The 19,757-nt window shown below is 41.9% G+C and overlaps 2 protein-coding genes across 4 annotated transcripts in view; one reads left to right on the top strand and one right to left on the bottom strand.

Annotated features, from left to right (window-relative positions):
• Positions 1-9,784, top strand: part of igf2bp2a (insulin-like growth factor 2 mRNA binding protein 2a) — a 47,100-nt gene extending 37,316 nt beyond the window's left edge. The window contains exons 8-16 of one of the 3 annotated variants that reach the window (XM_083996248.1): positions 115-237; positions 2,322-2,457; positions 4,235-4,366; positions 4,929-4,997; positions 5,741-5,863; positions 6,375-6,449; positions 6,653-6,784; positions 7,313-7,426; positions 8,293-9,784. In XM_083996248.1, coding sequence (XP_083852374.1) covers positions 115-237; positions 2,322-2,457; positions 4,235-4,366; positions 4,929-4,997; positions 5,741-5,863; positions 6,375-6,449; positions 6,653-6,784; positions 7,313-7,426; positions 8,293-8,391 — 1,003 coding nt within the window. In that variant the 3' untranslated portion in view covers positions 8,392-9,784. Of the gene's footprint in view, positions 1-114; positions 238-2,321; positions 2,476-4,228; positions 4,367-4,928; positions 4,998-5,740; positions 5,864-6,374; positions 6,450-6,652; positions 6,785-7,312; positions 7,427-8,292 lie in introns of all 3 variants that reach the window. The other 2 variants (XM_083996247.1, XM_083996246.1) reach the window with 2 other exon arrangements.
• Positions 9,785-13,541: 3,757 nt separating this feature from the next.
• Positions 13,542-19,161, bottom strand: tmem41aa (transmembrane protein 41aa). The gene is made up of 5 exons (XM_083996645.1): positions 18,927-19,161; positions 17,865-18,015; positions 16,966-17,127; positions 15,975-16,113; positions 13,542-14,698 (listed from the first exon to the last, which is right to left on the bottom strand). Exons 1-5 carry the CDS (start codon positions 19,082-19,084, stop codon positions 14,478-14,480), a joined length of 831 nt encoding a protein of 276 aa, XP_083852771.1. The 5' UTR covers positions 19,085-19,161; the 3' UTR covers positions 13,542-14,477.
• Positions 19,162-19,757: the final 596 nt, after the last annotated feature.

Raw genomic sequence — 19,757 nt, 5'->3', positions numbered from 1 at the left:
CACAGCATCACATTCCTCACACCACATCAGTGACACTCAGCAGAACTTATCCTCTATCATCTCGCCTAATCGCCAAACCTGTGTGTCTGTGTGTGTGCGTGCGTGTGTGTTTAGGACGGAGGACATCCCTCTGAAAATCCTCGCCCACAACAGCCTGGTTGGTCGGCTGATTGGGAAAGAGGGCCGCAACCTGAAGAAAATCGAAGAGGAGACAGGGACCAAGATAACCATCTCCTCGTAAGTCGCCTTCCTCTGTCACACGCGCCCACAGTGAGCGCTCCGCCGCCGTGCTGCTAGCACCTCCGGGAAAACAAACACACACACACACACACACACACACTCTGGAGTGTTTCAACACTTTGATGCGAGCGCTTGTTGGAACAGCAGCGACCGATGCTCCGAGTGAATTCATCTCCTCGGTGCCACGCCTCCCTCCCTCCCTGCTCATTAGCCTTTTAGCACGTGGTTTCGCTTAACTGAGCTGTTACGGGACAAACGTGAAGAGTTGATTATGGCTCCCTCAGTCCAGAACACGATATTAAAGAAGTGGCGATTACACCTCATTTAACGGACTGTGCTCATCAACCTTCATGTTCGTTTATGGCTAATGAATTGCTGCGTCTCCATGAGCTCTGAAGACGTAATGAGCCCTGAGACGGAGATGGAGATGAGGGCAGAGAGGAGCGGAGGAGAGGCTCCTTTTGAGGAGCAGAGTATTCAGTATTGATGGGTCTCTGAGATCCTTTCAGCGCATCCTCCATGTCTTCAAACACAGAGGACAGAATTGATTGTTTTTTGTTTCAAAGGCCAAGAGCGGCTATCATTTGAGTATTGTCCAAGATAACTGCTTTGCGGAGCCATCGCTTATTTGATTCATGAAACAGACTTTTTCTCTGTTTCAGAGCTTTTAAAAAAGAAGTTTTGTGCTGTGCTATTTCCTCAGTAAAGCTGTCGCTAGGATTTTGTCACCAGGTCCAAATTCAGATATTTGAGGGGGTGAAAGATTTGGAGATTTTCACCCAAACACTGAGCTGTGACTTCGCTTCTGCACAACATCAGAATATCAGACCAAATGCCCTGCTGCTGTGTTCTTACACATTTATTCCTGTGTTCAGTTTTCTATTAGCAAGGATTGATGGGTCAATTGAAACTGTCCCTGTGTTAATATTAATGTTCCAACCTTGTGAGAGACAAAGTTGTTGCTTTTTAAAGGGACACTCCAGTTGTACAAACACTGTTTTTGAGGAGCACTCAGGCTGTGAAAAGAGCTGTGTGACGTCTGTCGTGTCTCTGGTGCCACTTTGAAAAGAAGATATCCCTGAACATATCGTCTCGCTTATCTTAGTTTGGGCTACAAATGTATAATTCAAATTAGTTTTAAAACTAGCAACGTGATATTTGAACAAGGAGGGGTCTGTTTTGTCGACTGTCCCTAATACAGCATAACGGACATGGAGCTTAATAATGAGCAGGTGCCTCAAAAAAACAACCAAATATGGAAGCTGTGTGTGTGTTGTTCAATGTTGTCTAATTAAACCAACTGGGGATGCTCGGTGGTTCAGTGGGGTTAGAGAGCACATCCAGCACATCCATGTTGGCATATTCTGTATGCCTGAAGTACTGATCGCTGGTTTGACTCCTGACAATCCTTATTGTCCGCAAGTCATTCCTTCAGTCTCTCTACATTTATTGTCCTATAAAATAAGGGACCCCCCCCACCCCCCCAACAAAAAAAACATCAACAACAAAAAACCGTTAGTCACGGTACTGTAATGCGCCCCTCAGCCCTGCAGTCATCTTGAGTTTATAAAACGCAAAGGTCATTAACATGATTATCGTTTCACAATTCAACCATCCTCCCCGTATGACATGAATGCATTGAGGTGCATGATGGGAATTGTAGTATGTATCCAGTGTTTTTGGGAGTTTCGCCCAAACTGGGACACGAGGGAACCTAAAATTGAAGTTCCTGCTCTGTCCATTATGTATAATGGCCGCTGCTTTTTTCTTAGGGTTTTTTGTTTGTTTCTCCTGAAATCTTCCTCTCATGAGTCCTCTGACAATTAAACGGCTTGTTTCGCTAAGCAAGAAATTTTGATGCCGGTTGTGATGTTGATGATGCAGCCTTGAGTTAACGCTTACGTTAGGTAAACACAAGAGACAGGAAATCCAATTAAAAACAGCTCAGTCGCCTCCACCTTCTGAGAAAACATGTGAGCAGAATATGAGTGCACCCAGTCTCTTTGTTTTTCAATTTACATATGCATGCGCTCATTTATGTGTGTGTGTGTGTGTGTGTGTGTGTGTGATCTCCCTTGCAGGTTACAAGACTTAACCATTTACAACCCTGAGAGGACTATCACAGTGAAGGGCAGCTTGGACGCGTGTTGTAAAGCGGAGGGGGAGATCATGAAGAAGCTGAGGGAAGCCTACGAGAATGACATTGCTGCTATAAACGTGAGCGATCTCCACTGTGTGAGTGTGTGTTTGTCTTTTTTGTCCATCACTGTGATCTCAGGTTGACTCACACACAGACCTGACAGGTGAACAACAACAAGAGAGGAGTGGTGACATACAAAGGATAATAATACTTCCCCATTCAGCACATGTTACCAGCAGGATTAGCAATACCTGTTGTTGTACGCTTGGTGAGTGGGTGACAGTAAATGATCGCTGAATAGCTCAGCGTTGACTGAGTGTGTGTGTGTGTGTGTGTGTGTGTGTGTGTGTGTGTGTGTGTGTGTGTATACATATTCCGCGGAGCCTCTGACTCACTCTCTCTTCCCCGCTGCGCGTGTCTGTGTTCCCTGCCGTAACACACTGCGTTTCCCAGCATCCATCTGATATCTGTAGGCCCGCTCTCTCACCCAGCTCTCCTTTCACGCCGCCCCGATGACATCACTAGCGCCACAGCCAGGGAGGTCAACCACAGAGGAAAAGAGATAGTGATGCTATTACACACTGAACACACAAGCGCAGAGATGAATGTGGACAGTGTGTGAGTGTGTGAGCAGTGAGGAGGAGGAGGAGGAGCAGCAGGAACTTGTTGGAGAGAGAATCAGCATCAAAGTGTCTCCTGTTTCTTTTGCTGCTTTTGCACGAGTTGCCAGTTTCCTCCTTCATTTTCATTGTCCAAATATTGGCTCGGGAATAATCATCAAGAAGTAACACGCAGCATGCGGTTAAATTGTTCTGGCCGGCGTGAGCACTCTCTGGCACCTGTCGGGGCTCAGCGTCTACAGTAAGCGGTGAGGGCCATCTAGCGTGACACTGCGGATATTACACAAAGCTCTCTGGGAACAAGGAAGTGAAAGGAGACCGCGTGTCTTGTCTCGGGCATGAAACCAGAATAGCTGACTTGACTTTTAGAGTGAAATATTTTGCAACAGCAAACTGTCCTGTGAGAAACATGTATCTCCAAAGTGTCGACTGTTCACCAGGGAGGGCAAACACTTCAGATACTTTCAGATAGTCCCGGTTTTTAATTATCAGAAGAAGTTGGAAAACATTTCCTCAACCCATATAAAACAGCTTTAACTGAAACGCTGAAATTCTGCAAATTTAACCTCACAAAATAAAGTTGCAGATTTCTGTGGGAGTAAAGGAACAGTTCGCACAACAATGGCTGGAATTTTCCTTATCAGTTAATCTGCTGAGTAATCTCTCACTAAATTGACTATACCTTGGCAAATAATAGAGCAAGAAATGCACAATAACATTTCCAGCACACAACATTTAACATCAGATTATTGTTCCAAAGCCAAAATATATTCAGATTAGTCTAACAAAAAAACCATGGGAAACAGCAAATACTGCAGGATACAATTTTTAAACAACTCCGTTTGTCAGGTCATGTTTAACTCTGCTACCTTGAGGGCTTAAAAACAATTTTCGGAAATTATTGTTTTCTATTAAAAAGCGTGTTGTAAAAATACTTACTTTGAAGGAATCATTCATATGTGTTTTTTTCCTCATGTCTCTTCCCTTATAAGATGCTGGTTTTCAAAGTTGTGTTTTTTTTTCACTGTAATCTGCAGTGGTCTGTGTCCTCTTGCAGCAGGAAACGTAACAACGTTTGATATTAGGGGACATAAAATCCATGTTAAATTGATCCGCTCCTCTATAGAAATTTGTAAAAAAAAGAAAAGAAAAGAAAAAGTCTTGGTTAAATCCTAGTGCATCGTCTTCTTCTAAAATGTGTCTGTGCCTCTCTTCTTATTCTGCACAGCAACAGGCCAACCTGATCCCAGGCTTGAACCTTAACGCTCTGGGCATCTTCTCCTCTGGTCTCCCGGTGCTGCCCCCTGCTGCTGGACCACGCGGTGCAGTGCCCCCTGTGGCACCAGCAGGATACAACCCTTTCTTAGTGAGTGTGCTCTTCTTTTCTGCCCTCAACCATAAAAGGTGAAGGAAAAAAGAAATGAAAAATCCATCTTTTTAGAATGACTTTGCCACCTTTGGGTTTTTTCTCTCCCCCCCCCCCACACCCAGCAAAACGACACACTGCTCCTGTGGGGATACGTTTTGACTTGTTGTAGCAAATAGTTTTCAACACATGGTAAAAACCAGGTTCCCCTTGAAGTGCTTTTAGAAAAAACAGTACCGTGTTGACTCAGGTCTTCCTGCCTGATGTTGTACACAGTCTGAAACAACCAGAATTCCCCCATCTTCTCCAGAGATGAGTCAGTTTGTCTGTAAAACAAAGTCTCCACTCACTGCCTGGCGAGGACGAGCCAAAGTGGTGTGAGACAGAGTGTGAGAATGTATGTGCGTGCTTCATAGTCAAGAAAGTCAGTGTGTGATTCACAGTGAGTTTATGCCCTGAAATTTCCCCCCGGTGAGAGCCCGACTTGTGTGTCTTTCAGAGTGTGTGTGCCTGTGAGTGTTTATGCGTCATCTGATCGTCCTGCTTGTCACTTCACTTTCAGAGTCACTCTTCACATCTCAGTGGCCTGTACGGGGTTCCTCCAGCAAGTGCCATCACCCACCAGCACTCAGTATGTTGCCTAAAATCTGCACTACAGTCAGTGTTGCCTTGGTGATCAGAGACTTCCCGGCTCATTTCTTGTCTTTCTGTGCTACTAGATAATTATTGCACTAGTCGATGGCATTGTAAAACCACCACACACAGAAGAAGCTTTGGCAAAGCCTCATACTTGGGATGTAGCAGTATAAAAATCCACCCACTTCCTTGAAACCTGCCACAAGAAACGATAAATAAGGGAAGACATAGGACCAATTGGGACGTACTGTAAATGACAGACTGTTGCAACCTCTCAGTCAGCGTCTGTGTCGGACAGCGGGTCTGGCATTCCTGCATCCCATCGCCCAGTCACCAGAACACCACAAATATTTCTGGAAGGGGACTTTTCAGCCCCAGAGTTGTGGCTCGTAAAAATTCACTTTATAAACCTCGACTACATGAGTGTTACCATGCTAAGAAAAACAAAAACATAGAGCAACCATCTGCCCTAATAGGAAATATTCCATTCAGACTCGGCCAGAGCGGGATGTTTACCCAGAGAGAGAAAACCCTCACAGAGAGCTCAGTTTAGCTTTTCCTTGCATGTGGTGTCATCGTTTTTTCGGCTGCTCTTCAAGTATCTGACAAGTCAAATCAGAATGTCTGTAGCTATTTAGAGTACTTTGAAATGTTTTTCTCTGCCGCCATCAGCAGGAGAGTTTAGTTGAAGTGTAGTAAAATATTGTTTTTCCCTGCGGTCTCTCTTTCATTCTCTAGCAACAGGCTCCAGAACAGGAGGTCGTCTACCTCTTTATTCCAACTCAGGCAGTCGGGGCCCTGATCGGCAAGAAGGGCCAGCACATCAAACAACTCGCCCACTTCGCTGGAGCTTCAATCAAGGTGGGTTTTTTCAGTGTCAGTGAAGAGGAGGAGGAGGAGGAGGAGGAGGAGGAGGAGGAGGAGGAGGAGGAGGAGGAGGAGGAGGAGTGGATGGGTGGGCGGTTTCCGCCGTCGAGAGGCGAGACCACAAACACAAGTTACACGTGCTTCGCATTCTTCAGAGTTTCGCGTCGAGCCTTGAGGTCATTAACTTGGTGAGCGCCGGCTGAGTCAGCAGCGCCACAGCTGAGGATGTTGGTTATTTATGGTCAAAAACAAAGGAGAAAAAGGAGATGACTAGTGAAGTTAGCAATTCAGAAAGCCCCCGAAGCTCCGTCTGGAGAGGCGGAACAGCTGCTCGATGCATCCTACTAACGTAATCACAGGCAATACATGCTTTTCTTGGGAACTTTAAGGCTTCTCAGATGATTCATTGGTTGGCGTTGAAGTGCCACGGAACGAGAGCAACAACTTTTATCCAGATTTACTCCTCTATTGTCTCCATAACCCATCTCTATGTCGTGTATGTCAGATCGCCCCAGCCGAGAACCCAGAGGTCACTGAGAGGATGGTTATCATTACTGGAACTCCAGAGGCTCAGTTTAAGGTAACAACACTATGAATGTGTGCAGGAAGATGGCATGGTCTCATTCTGACAATCTGGAAGACAATGCTGTGTTAAAAATTCACAAATATGAATCTAAAATCATTTATTTGCCCTGTACAGTATTCTAGTAAACAGCAGTGGATCACTGTGTGTCCCCATTTTCCCCAGTCTCTCCTTGCCTCATACCCTCCTCTGTATTCCAGGCCCAAGGTCGGATATTTGGCAAGCTGAAAGAGGAGAACTTCTTCTCAGCGAAGGAGGAGGTCAAACTGGAGACGCACATCAAGGTTCCCTCAACTGCAGCTGGCAGGGTCATCGGTAAAGGAGGCAAGACGGTTAGTAGACGTTGTAATTGAACAAAATGAGGGTCAGGGTTTGAAACAACAGTTGCATTTCCGACTTACTACCTGTGGAAATTAATGAAATTGCACTTGGACTTTTTAATGGTTATGTCCATTATTATTTATGTGCTTTTTTTTTTTTTTTTTTTTTACACATAGGCCACAGTCTTCAAAATCTTTGACTGTTAGTCAGGAGAGAGGAGCAGTTGTTCTTTGTTCAGCTTTTTATTTTTTCATGGTCATTGAGGATACTGTAGTTTGAACTGTGGTCATGAAAAAAAAAGTAACTCAGCAACCTTATTTATATTCAGAAAAGACTGAATGTATTAAATAAATGAACAGTAATCGTGCTCCTACTTCACATGACGAAGCACCTCCTTTGTCTGGTTTCATCAGACACAGTCGACCATCATTTGATACCTCGTCTCTCAGTCAGTGACGTCACGGTGTTTTGTGATTGAGGCTGCAGGTGACATTCAGGGAAGAAGACGACAACCTCTGATGTCTGCGTCTGTGTTTCAGGTAAACGAGCTTCAGAACCTTACGAGTGCAGAGGTCATCGTACCGCGGGACCAAACTCCAGATGAGAACGACGAGGTCTTTGTGAAAATCAGTGGGCATTTCTTTGCCAGCCAGGTACGAACGAGAAATGAACAACTGCGCTCGTTATTATGTGGGCAAACAAATGCATAGCACGCATCTGTTAATAAAACGTGGGGAAAGGTCTGTGCAGCAAGAATCAGCTGAAATAGAAATAAAGATGTAGTTCATACAGGAATGATGTATAATGTACGTATATTGTTTTATAACGTGATTGTTTGGGGTCGGGCTAGTAAAGGCACACACACAATTATTATTTTCACAACTCAAGAACTCACTCACTCACTTATTTTTGCTCTTACACACATCACATGGTCTTAATCAGCAGGTGCAGTTTGCTCTGTTGTCATGGAGAGGGATGCAGGGAAATCACAATAGCTCTTTAGTTTTCAGATCTGTCTCCATGGCAACTGGACATCTTTTATCTGCTGACGAAGACTGTATTATTATATGGTTAAAAGTTACACAAAGTGTGGCCTCGTTTTGTCCGGTGACTGTTGATGCCTAATAATTATTATGTTTGTCATATTATTTGTTAGTGAAAACCCCCTCCCCAAATTATTAGATTTAATTATTTTGTGTCCAGTTTACATATAGAGGTTTCCATTTTGTACTGCTGTCCAAATGTATATTGAGAATTATAATACTATAATAGTCATGTACTACCTGTGCAGTTCATAAACTGGACAGTCATCTATGTATCAGTGTCTATAGTCTGTTTTCAGATATATTTACATGTAGAAAATAGATGTTCACATTGAATTTAATTGAAATATTCTTTTGTTTTCAGTTTTCTAGCATTGTGGTGGTTCTTTACTGTCTCCTCTTTTCCTGTGACACCTTGTGTGTCTTGTGTCACCACTCGGCTAACAGCCCATCCTACGTGTGTGTCTTTGCAACAGACTGCACAGAGGAAGATCCGGGAGATCATACAGCAGGTCAAACAGCAGGAACAGAAACACCAGCAGGGCGCCGCCGTGTCACCGCACCACTCCAAGTGACCAGCAAGGGCGGCTTCAGTGGGCGCCAGCCAATGAATGTAGCCCTCCCAAAACGGACAGAGACCTACCCAGACAAAGGTGAAGGCCAAGGGGGACATGCAGGGCAGACCAGCAGCACCGGGATCAAAACCAAAGAACTTTACTAGGGGGGAGACAAGTGAGAGCCAAAGGCTGAGGGCATTGTGTGCACTGCCAGCCCTGTGAGAGCAGATAGAGTGGGAGAAACCATACTGATACAATACGACAAAAAGAAAAGACCAAAAAAAAAAAAAAAAAAAAAATCAACAAGAAAGATGGAAATGGCAGAGAATTGGGAACTGTTGACTTGACAGTCAAACAAAGGTTAACAAGAAATAGTATGTCGCCCTGCATAACGTTATCTCTTTAGTTGGACTAACATAGGCCTAACAAATGGATAAAGCAACTGTATTAACATGAGCATATAAAGACATTGTGATTGATATTTTGGTTAGAATGAGAGCGAGTGACAATGGACCTTCTCTTACAAGAGTTTGAGATATTCAGATTGCAAGATTAAATATCCTTAGCAGTATTAATACAGAGTAGAAAAGTATATAGATAAACACTGAGAGTATGCACTGTTATTTTCTATCAAAATGGCAGTACGACTTGGTGCATTTTTTTAATATTTTGCTTGTTCCTGACATTGATTGGGCTGTGGCAGCCACACAAAGGAGTTTCCCCTGTTTGTTCACACTTTAGGTCACTGAAATCAAAAAAAAAGAAAGAAAAGAAAACCCCTATAAGTAAATATGGTGAATGGTTCTGAGTCTTTGTAACAAGCCTGTGTGTGTGCCAACGCAAAAGATAACGTCCCTTTGAAATGTCTCTCACCATTCATACCTGATGCTACACTTACTTCTTTTTATTTCTTTCTTTTCTGCTAATCTCTTCTTCACTTTCTCATCACTCTCTCTCATCTGGCATCGTGTTTCCTTTTTTTTTTTTTTTTTTTATAGGGTTAAAATATTTGTTGTCAAGAAACACTTTTGTTTCTGTAGCCTTTTGATAACATTGAACTGACTGCCACTTTCACTCAACAGAGGTTAAAAGCCACCGAGGGATTTTTCTTTTTTTTTTGGACCAGTCAGCTGGTATCACTCTCCCATGCTGTACGACTATATCTACATTCATCCTTGTCCTGATGTATTAAAAATAAATCAAACTGATGCCTCTAAAGGCGTTCGACTTGACGATCAGAGCTAAAATTGACGTCTTTAAAAAAAAAAAAAAAAAAAGATGAAGAAAATAGACTAAGAGGTGCACCTTTGCTTGTTAACAGGCAACCGGTTGTTTTTGAATGTGCACTGCCACACATTCGGCCTTATGAGGACGTCACAAGGGCCAGCACAAAATGTGAGCTGAGGGCCCAGAAAAGGGGTCGTGGGTGGGTGGGGTGGGTGGGCCGGGGTGGATGGTGGTTATGGGGAGAAAATAGTAGGTGATGGTGGGGTAGGGGGGGTTAGGGGTGCAGACCTGTGGTGTGTGGAGTGGCAGTGAGGAAAAATTTTAGGGGTGGGTGAGTGGGTGGGAAGGGGAGGGGGGGGGCATATAGGGAGGCACTGTATGACCTGTGGTACACACACAACCGCAAACGTGACCGCAGCCGCGTTTGGCTTTAACCCTCTCTTGTCAGGGAGCTTTCTAAAAAACGGCATGACAGCTGTGAATGTACAATATGCAGCCTTTTTTTAGAAAATATCGCCCCTGCCGTGTCCAGCAGGGCCAGGCCAGAGGCACAGACACACAGATTGTCATTCTCACTCGCGCTCTTTTCTTTTCATCCTCACTTGAGTTTCTTTTTCTTTCTTGCTTTTCTTTTTTTTTTTTTGCTCTTTTATTTTGGCGAGCTGGCCTACCTGCTCTACGCGAGCATGCTGGACACGCAGGTCCTGGTGTCCCCTTTGTGCTTTACTTTGGAGACCATTGAAGCTTGTTGCCTTATTTTGTCACCTTTCAGACATCACCCATCGGCTTCATCTTCCAGACGCAAGGTTATTGCCAATACGCACAGCTTCCTCCGTGTGTGTGTATGTGTGTGTGCGTGTGCGCATGTGTGTGTCTGTATATATATATAAAAAGAGAGAGTAATATTTATGAATCTATTTTTTTCCTATTTTGTGATGAGAGCTATTGATAAGAAACAAAAAGAAAACAAAGTCCTTTTCTTTTTTTCCTCAGTGGGACACTGCCATATTATTTTGAAGGGAAGTGTTTATTTTCTTGAAAAACTAGACTATGAATAATAATATAAATAAAAACCTGAAAAAATAGGAGAACAGTAAAGTGAACGACCTTGCTAACATTGGTCATGATGTGAACAGTGCGCATGTCAGTATTGTGATCTACCTCAGGCTTCAGGGTACCTCAGTCCAATCTTTCATTTCCCCTTTTTCCACATTTTGTATGCCTTGTTAACCTTGTTGATCATTTTGAGCGTTTTTAATTTTTTTTTTTATGAAAAAAAAAAAAAAAACTAGATCAAGAGAAAAAGATCTACAGTAATCTCTAAGCTCTTCAGGTCCAGCTGACTAGTGAAACTTTGTAAACCGTAGTCAACTCTGTTGGACTGTCTTTGCCTGGACGCCAAACAACCTCTTAATGATACATGTCAAAGGATTTCCAAGTCGATTTTTTTTTCTGCTAGTAAGGAATGAAGAGCAGGATCTAAGGGGTACATACCTGTCCGAAGTGGTTCTGAATGTGGATGTTGTGTACTGATTTCACCATCAACGAAAGACATAAAAAAAAGGAAAAAGAAATTATTACAAATCGGTTGATAGAAACAGAAACTAACCAACTGTACCTCCTGTTTTTCCCAACTGTACCTCCAGGTTTTTTGAGACTTAAAAAAAGAAAAACAACAAAAAAAACAAAAACAAAACAAACACACAAAAAAACAATGAAGTTTATTCACTTGTGAAAAAAAAAAGCATTTTATAACAACCCAACTCAATCTTACCAGCTCTATTTGATAACAGCATACTCTGGGGTTGATTTGAAGAAAACACAAAGCTGCAAAAATACACTGACAGGACTTTTTGAACATGGTGTAAAACCCTAGTCTTCTGTGTAGAGAATGTAGAACAACTCTAGTCGTTGAAATGTCACTGTGTACGACAAGATAACTGTATATCTGTAAAACATGTACAATAGAGTCACTTAAATGCATCGTCTCTCTATAACACTTACCAGTCTGCACCTGCATTGTGCGAAATGGTGAGAGAAGCTTAGAGCGTCACAGCTTCCCTCAAAAATGACCTCTAAACGCTTTTCTCATCAGTCTACCAATATTATTATTATTATTTTTTTTTTTTTTGTGCTGTACATTTCAGAATTACCTCTCAGAATCCAAGGCTGACTTTTAGTTACTAAAACCAATGTAGGGCAAAAGTATTAAATAAATGAATGACATAGTGAAAGTTAGTGTTTTGTCTTTGGGGTTCTTTTGACTGTTGAGAGCTGATTTTTACTTTTGGAGCGCAGACTCTTGTCATCAGATAAGGTGGATCATTTTTGTCCCAGTGAACACAAACTAGCAGTGCGTAAAAAATAATAAAATAAAATAAAACAAAGATAATAATAAATCATAAAGGTCTATGAAACTCACACAATGCCTGAGGCTGATTCAGCGAGCCTCTCCACAGCCGGTACAGTACCTCATACTAATTACAATAGCTCACCAGACCTGATTAAAATACCCTGACCTTACCCACATGAATGCAGTACGGTGCTTCTACTTCTACCCCGAAGGCGTGACTCCTGTGGTGGTCTGCTTCACTGTAGTAGGGCATGTCAAGGAGGAGGAGGAGGAGGAAGAGGAGGAGGAGGAGGAGGAGGAGGAAACGGCTTTTCACAGTAGCACTGGAAAATTGTAGTTTGTCTGTCATGGTTTGCTTGATTGTCAGGAGTAGTAGTTTGTTTGTTTTTTAGGAGCAGTTTTGAAGTTGGGGCTCTTTTCTTTGCAATACGGAGGAACTCTCCAGACCTCTGTCTCTCTTGTGTTTTTGGCTCTTTATCACAGCGCAGGTTTCCCTCTGGCTGGTTCGATTTTGGCTGTGGTGTTAAATGGTTGCGGAGACACCTTGTGAGAGGCGACCGCAATCTGAGGTGAACTTGTCGAGAGGGTAGTAACCTTTTTTTTTTTTTTTTTTTTTAACTTCCAAGGATAGTTGTTTCTAGGTTTTGTGGGGTGTTGCTAGACATTAATATTCATTACCAGAAAACCACAGCTACACACATCACTGAGGACAGTGTACAGTGTTGTTAGTCATATCACACGGTGGTTGGATAGTTTAGGCTTTTACCTTGTTTTCTGTTGATCTGGTTTTCTCGTCAGTTACACTGATTTTAATAATGCAGTATGTCTGGAGCAGTATTTGGGATTCTTTGCTTTAATATTCATTCCTGTTAGATCACTACCAATAATACTAGTTGTTAAAATGTGGTTAAAAAAATATTCTAGCTAGGGTTTTCAACATATTTGGATATCAGAAGGGCAAAAGGAAAAAAAAATGCAAGTAGATGTGACTGTTTGATAAGCAGGAGGGACAGAGTATCCAGGTCTGATGATTTAAGAAAAATTGATTACAATTATTCTGACTTTGGGAATGAACAGCAAAGTGGGCATTTAACAACCATCCAAAAAACAGATTAGCTGAGGAAGGATTTAGTTAAGTCTGGTCAGATGTATGCAGAACCACAGCAGTGTTTTTTTTTTTTTTTGTCCCATCTTCTTGTTCAATGAGAAAACACAAAGCATCGCATGAGACTGTTGTAGGTGATCCAGTATGTATTACACTTTATATAGCACTAGACTTTCAGTAGTGGTTTTACATGGATCCATTTCTTAACTGCATTTCACCATTTGGGAAATTCCTTTTGTTTCCTCAGTAGGTCAAAATCCTCAAGTCCTACATTACCCACGGGCCAAAAGGTCCCAAACACCTCAAGGTAATTAGTGACTGTGCGCTGGACAAGACATATGATCCATTTTAACACATCTTGTGGATCCATGCCTTTCTGGTAACAGCCATGCTGTTGTTTTGAGTTGTGAGTGAACTGTATTGCTGAGCAACCTGGATCTGAGCAATAAAGAATATTTGAAAGAAAATGTTGGTTTTCACATGTTTTCTGTTTTATTGATTCAAAGTTGTTTTTTTTCTCCACGTCTGAAATAAAGCATTGCATCATTTGTGATTTGACACATTGTAAATGTCACAGACAAACTGAATTATATTTTTAAAGAATGAACATATCAAGTAAGAGAGAACATTTTACATCTTCATCTGAGGAAATACTAAGGCTTGGGTTAACAGAGGCCTCACATTGTCTGATTTAACTGCACGTTCACTTTCACATAAGAAACCAGCTCATTATCAAGTCACACTTTGATGATCTGGTCCTTCGAATACTGGTCTCTAAATTACACTATACAAACTGGAAAAACCTGGTTCAGAGTTGAAAAATAGTTGGAAAAAAATCCCCACATACTTAAAATTAACACTGAAATTGTAAAATGTGATTGTCAAATACAACCTCAAATTGTACAATATATGCTGCAAATGGCATTTCAGTTACAAATAACATTGTTTACACAAAGTCAACAACGATAATCACCTGAACCATCCAGCCAGCACAAACACAGGCAGGCTTTTCATAGCTTTAAATATTTATACCTGTCCACATGTCCACACTGGAGGTAGAAGTTCAAGTTGATATCTGCATGACAGGCACTTTGGACACTCGCACTGTGTAAAAGTTTAAAAGTAAATTTTCCTTAAAATCCCTCTCTGTACATTCATATATACAGATGCAGTTGTGATACAGAAACACCAACATCTGGCATCACAGTTTCAAATGTTGCTGTGACAGTCTCATGTTTTTTTAAAGTCCCTTTTCCATGTCCAGGTGGCCCCAGAGAAATAAAGCACTCCAAATAAAAGACACACACATACACACACACGTACGCACAAAGATTGTTCTGCGTCTCCACTTCATGTACATTCACTCATGAAGGCAGTGCACATCGAAACACAACACAAGGACGTCATGTCCAGAACAAATCAAAGGCTCTTCTTATCTGTGATCACTCCATTCTGTGACGGGACGTCCAGTTTGAGCCGCCTCTGACTGTAGCGGCGGATGAGGGCGCTGGGCAGCAGAGCCACGCAGGCGATGGCCAGCAGCTGCAGCAGCCGCTCCCACGAGAACAGGTCATCCAGCGACGACACTTCGGACAGCATGACGCCCGTCTGGACACAGATGAAGTTGTACGGCAGGAGACCTGTGAAAGCAAACCGAAAACAAACTGCGGTGAGTCTTTGTGAAAGCACGGAGACAAACACTCTTTGGTGTTGTGGTGTGAATTTGATGCACTGAGACTGGAAAAATTATTATTTGATTTAATGTGACAAAAAGCTAGAATTTCTGTTCATATGTCAAACAATGACAGCACAGCAGACTAGTGGGTCCACGTCAGAATCTGAAAAGGACATGACAAATATTAAAGGGATATGCCAAAAAAAAAAAATTCGTGTCTTGCCTCACTCCAGAGTCCATGACAAGCAGATAGACACCATCCTTTCGACTGTGCGTGCAGTAACGAGGGAGAGCCCGTATCGCCCGTAATTAGCTTAGCTCAAACACTGGAGGTGTATAGGTAGTGTTAGCCTGCCTCCACCTAAAGTCATCAGAGACACTCTTCAGCAACTCTAAACGGACCGATCTTCATCTCAGAGCTGACAAAACTCTCCGGTAAGGCATCTTGAGCGGTCAAATGCCGGTAAAGGGACGAGATCGGTCAAAACGGAGGGTTCAAGCAAAGACGGTTTATTTTGGTTCAAGCTAGCTACATCGAGGGTAGGTTAGCTTCCTATTTCAAAGTAAAAGCACAAATTCTATCGTCATGGTTTTCTGTATGTAAAGGGCAACGGGTGTTTTATTTTGTGGAAGTAACCGGAAGTGCGTTGGTCACAACGGCTAGCTTGAGTAGCGCCGAATTCGTCTAAACAAAATTGTAAACAGCTGGTATTTAGACAAATTAACGACACACTGCTGATCTAAACGGCTACTTTCTCGCCTAAAAATGTTTGAAATGTTGATAAAGTGATATATTTACAGAGTTTAGAGCTAAAATGAAATCAGCTTCTGACTGCTGATTTCGGCTCAGGTAGCAGGCAGGCTAACACTACCTATACACTTCCAGCGTTTGAGCTAAGCTAATTACGGGCGATACCGGCTTTATCTCCCTTGTTACTGCACGCAGTCGAAAGGATGGTGTCTATCTGCTTGTCATCAACTTGGGAGTGAGGCAAGACACGAAAAAAAAATGTTGGCGTATCACTTTAAGTAATCACTAATTGGTATGAAACCTATTATAAAATAAGTTATTTTATTTAAGTTATTTTGATTCTTCAGATCTGGGGTACCAAGTATAAAGCATGAATGGCAGTCAGTCTTCTTTTATTCCGTCAGTGTGAGGAGTGTGGAGAGGGAGTCTCACCACATCGTCTGCTGACAGCTCTGACAGGCCGTCAGCTAGGTGATCCACGCATGCTTACCAATGAACACCGAGCAGAAGAAGAAGGTGATGGGGATGTTTACAATCGGGGCTGACATGTTCAGAAACCAGTTGGGTGTCATGGGAAAGAATCTCAGGAAAAGCAGAAAGAAGAACAGACAGTCCTGGTTCTCCTCGACCTGAGAGAGACAAGAGATGTTAAACAAGAATTCATGAAGGGGAGTTTATGTGTCTCTTTTGATATTTCTCTCTTGGCTGTCAATTTGATGTCACACCGTTTCACAAACAAAATCCAACGTGCGATGACAGTAAACGCTATAACGAGCTGTGTGGTTTATTAACAGGACTGTGAAAAGAAACATGATTTTGTTTTGTCATAGTGAGAAAAACTGTACAACACCTGTGGTTTCACTTTGCTGATAAATAGTATTACCTCCATTTACAGTCAGTACAAAACAAAGTGTCCCGTTGACACGGATGTTATTATTACTATGAAATCATGAGGTTTTTATTATCACGACCTTAGGGAGGTGATAAACCTGTGAAGGCTCAAACCAATATTCAAATATAATAGGAGGTTTTAAAAACAGTCACAACTGTTTTCATTAGGAACATCAGGATTAAGAGTTGGAAAATCCAATCCCTAACCAATAGTTAGAGGATTTTGTTTAGATGTATTGCCTCTAGGTCCTGTTGTAATAAGATGTATTTAACATGAATAGTGTATTTTGTTGCTAGTGAGGCAGAGCTGAGATCAGAGTGGTTTACATCTCACCGTGGTTATCTCAGATCACATTTGTCTTTTTACTCTTTACTTTACTTTACTTGAACAAATTAGCATTAACATGCAGGCCTGATGTGCAGTGTATTAATACTGTATGCACCATCAGCAATATGCAGATCTTTTCTCTCTCTATGCAGAACACCTCCACACCTGGCAGAACAGTTTCATCTTGAGATTTATTAAACTCTTGTGTGTCAGTGCCTCGTGAGTTTAGAAATACAATTCTGTACTAGTGTACTGTACGCACCTTCCTCTGTAGCATGGAGACTTTATCGGGGAAGAGGTTCACGATGTAGCGTTTCCCGAAGGCCTGGGACAGGAGGTAGCACATGGTGGAGCCCACGGTGGTGAGCACGCAGGCGAGCAGCAGTCCTTCATATGGTCCAAATATAGCTCCTGCAAGAATGTTCTGGACAAAAAACAAAGACCCGTGTCAATACACATCGTCAATATGTGTGTAATGATCAGCTCTGGCACACATCCTGTTCAGACATTTGCACTTCTCATAGTGTTTCCCATATGTATATTTGCGGTGTCACTATCAACACTGTCACATAATGATCTTCCTTTTTGTTAATTGACTATTTCAAAAGGGTTAAACCTTATTAAACCGTGGCAGAGCCGTGTGCCACACAATGATTTGCCCAATGACAACACACCCATCTGGCGTCTGTCATAATCAGACGGGCTAAAAACAACACATTTAGTCTTTGCAAACAGAAATGAGGCACGCGTTTATTTGCATCTAGAGCGGGAAAGTAAGATCTGATGATCACAAGTGGGCTCTACAGACACACGTGGAGATATGGTTTCATGCCAGGTGTGAACTCATGTACTTAGAAAGCATTACACTGACTGGCTGTCACACAAAAGCAAATCTGACGTTCCTTTGTTGTTTGCAGAAGAAGAATATTTTTATCCTCTGCTCTGCAGTGTGTCCTCTTTAAAGAAGAAAACCTCCCACATGCAAACCAAGTCTCTTCTGTTTTCCATTATGTGCGTCTCTCATCCAAACCTAAATTAATTTACACCTTCCAAGCATGACAGTTTTTAAAGCAAATTTTAATCCATTTTCAAATGTTTTATTCAACATCATTGTCATCCAACATAAACAGAAAAACATCTGAGATTTGTTTTTTTTCTTACCAGGAACGAGGATCCAGGAATGGCAAAGGACTGCTTGTACAGATATGCGCTGCAGAAGAGAAGCAGGACGTATGCAGTGTGCTCCGTCTTGTAAAACTGCAGCAGCTCAGCCAGTTCCCTCAGTTCCTCCAAGTCTGACGGGAATTTCAACCTGCAGGATTCACCAAGTAACAAACACCAGATCATGTTACTGTGAACAGTCAGCACTGTTAATTAAAGCATGCTGATACTGGGAGCTCCAAAGTACTCAAGTCATTTTATTTAGATGTAATTGTTTATAGAGAGGAGAATGTTTAGTTGAATTAAAAAGACAATCAATATTTGCTTGACAATTAATGATTTAAATATTTAATACATAGAAAAAAACAAATCATTTTCTATTTCCTTGTCACTATAAACTGGGCTAAATTACATTTTTTTTCTCCACATTTTTCTTTTGTTTTATTGACTCAAAGATTCTTTCTATATGTGTTATGTTATGGGATATGTGCAATGCTGTTATGTCTTGTGTTTGCTGGGTTGGTATGGCTGAGGTGTGTTGTTTTTTGTCATTGTGGCCATCAAGGCATTTATGGCGCAGCTACAGAGTCCAAGACAAATTTCCCTGAACGGGACAATACAGTTTATCGTATCGTATCGTAATCATTTAAGTGAGGGATTTATGTAGGCCTAAGCTATGTAATTTGATTTTGTTGAGCAACATCAGCAACAAGAGATTGATGGTAGCATGGTTATGTTTGCTTTCTCAATTTCATCATCATCATTGTTGTTGTATATTTGCAGAAGACTAACAAAACTGAAGATATCACACAAATCTCAGTTTGTGATGTGTTAACAAGTCACTCCTTGGTACAGTATGTTCCTGGTACACGGCAGCAGCACTATCACTGTAACTGGTGTTTCTGGTTTTGTAGTGTTGTGTTGTGTGAGGACACTATTAATCATCTTAACATACTAACGTTACAGCGTGCAACATAAACACTGTAGCTAGAGTAGAGACCCTGTATACGTATCAAATACAGAGCATTTTGTATCTTGTGCCGCTAACACCGGGGCGGTCACCTGCTGCTTTCCTCCGCGCTGTCCTCGTGCCCTCCTTCCTCTCCGGCAGCAGCAGCGCGCGGACGTCGCGGCGGGGCGGCGGGCAGGTAGAGGGACAGAGAGTACAGGTACAAGGTGGCGACCACCACCACGGCGGCCAGGCCGACGAGCGAGCGCATGGTTCCTCTTCCTCTCTTAGCTCGCAGCCTCGCACACCTCCGCCTACCTCGGCTCCCGGTTGTTGTTGTCAGCCAGAACAACGGAAAGAAACAACGGGCCGGTCCACCGCTGCAGCGACGTCACTTCCGCCTGTCGACAGACTTTATTTTTTATAATAAAAAAAAAACATGTATTTTTATTTTAAGAAATATTGCTATAATGCTTCAGTTTTCTATTCGTTACCTTAAAAAAAACTTAATGCCTGGCTAGAACTAAATTCCCCATTGAAATCAATCGATATGTTAAACAACCATTAGTGTAAATAAGATTTTTTTTAGAAAATTATGTAGGCTAAATCCTTTCTCTGGTAGTCATTATTTGTATGTTTATTGATGTACCCATGCATTTTTATGTATTTTTTTATTTGTTTTCTTTGCATTGAATTTTATTATCATGTATTATTTACATTTACATTCAATTGTCTATTTCACAAATTTGTTACATTTTCGTTTGTTTTGTTCACTTTAACAAATAAAGCACAGCACTGATTGACAACTATAAGTATTTTTTAAAATATATATATTTATATTTATCATGTTTGTTGGGGTTAGTTTTTTGGAAGACGTTGTTCCGCTCCAGGCCAGGAGGGGGCGATGATGATCTGAGCGGCGGCATCCACAACTCGTTTCTTCT

The sequence above is a fragment of the Trachurus trachurus genome (genome assembly GCF_905171665.1).
Source record: "Trachurus trachurus genome assembly, chromosome: 21".
In the NCBI taxonomy this organism is placed as follows: Eukaryota; Metazoa; Chordata; class Actinopteri; order Carangiformes; family Carangidae; genus Trachurus; species Trachurus trachurus.
This window is presented reverse-complemented; position numbering and strand designations above follow the sequence as displayed.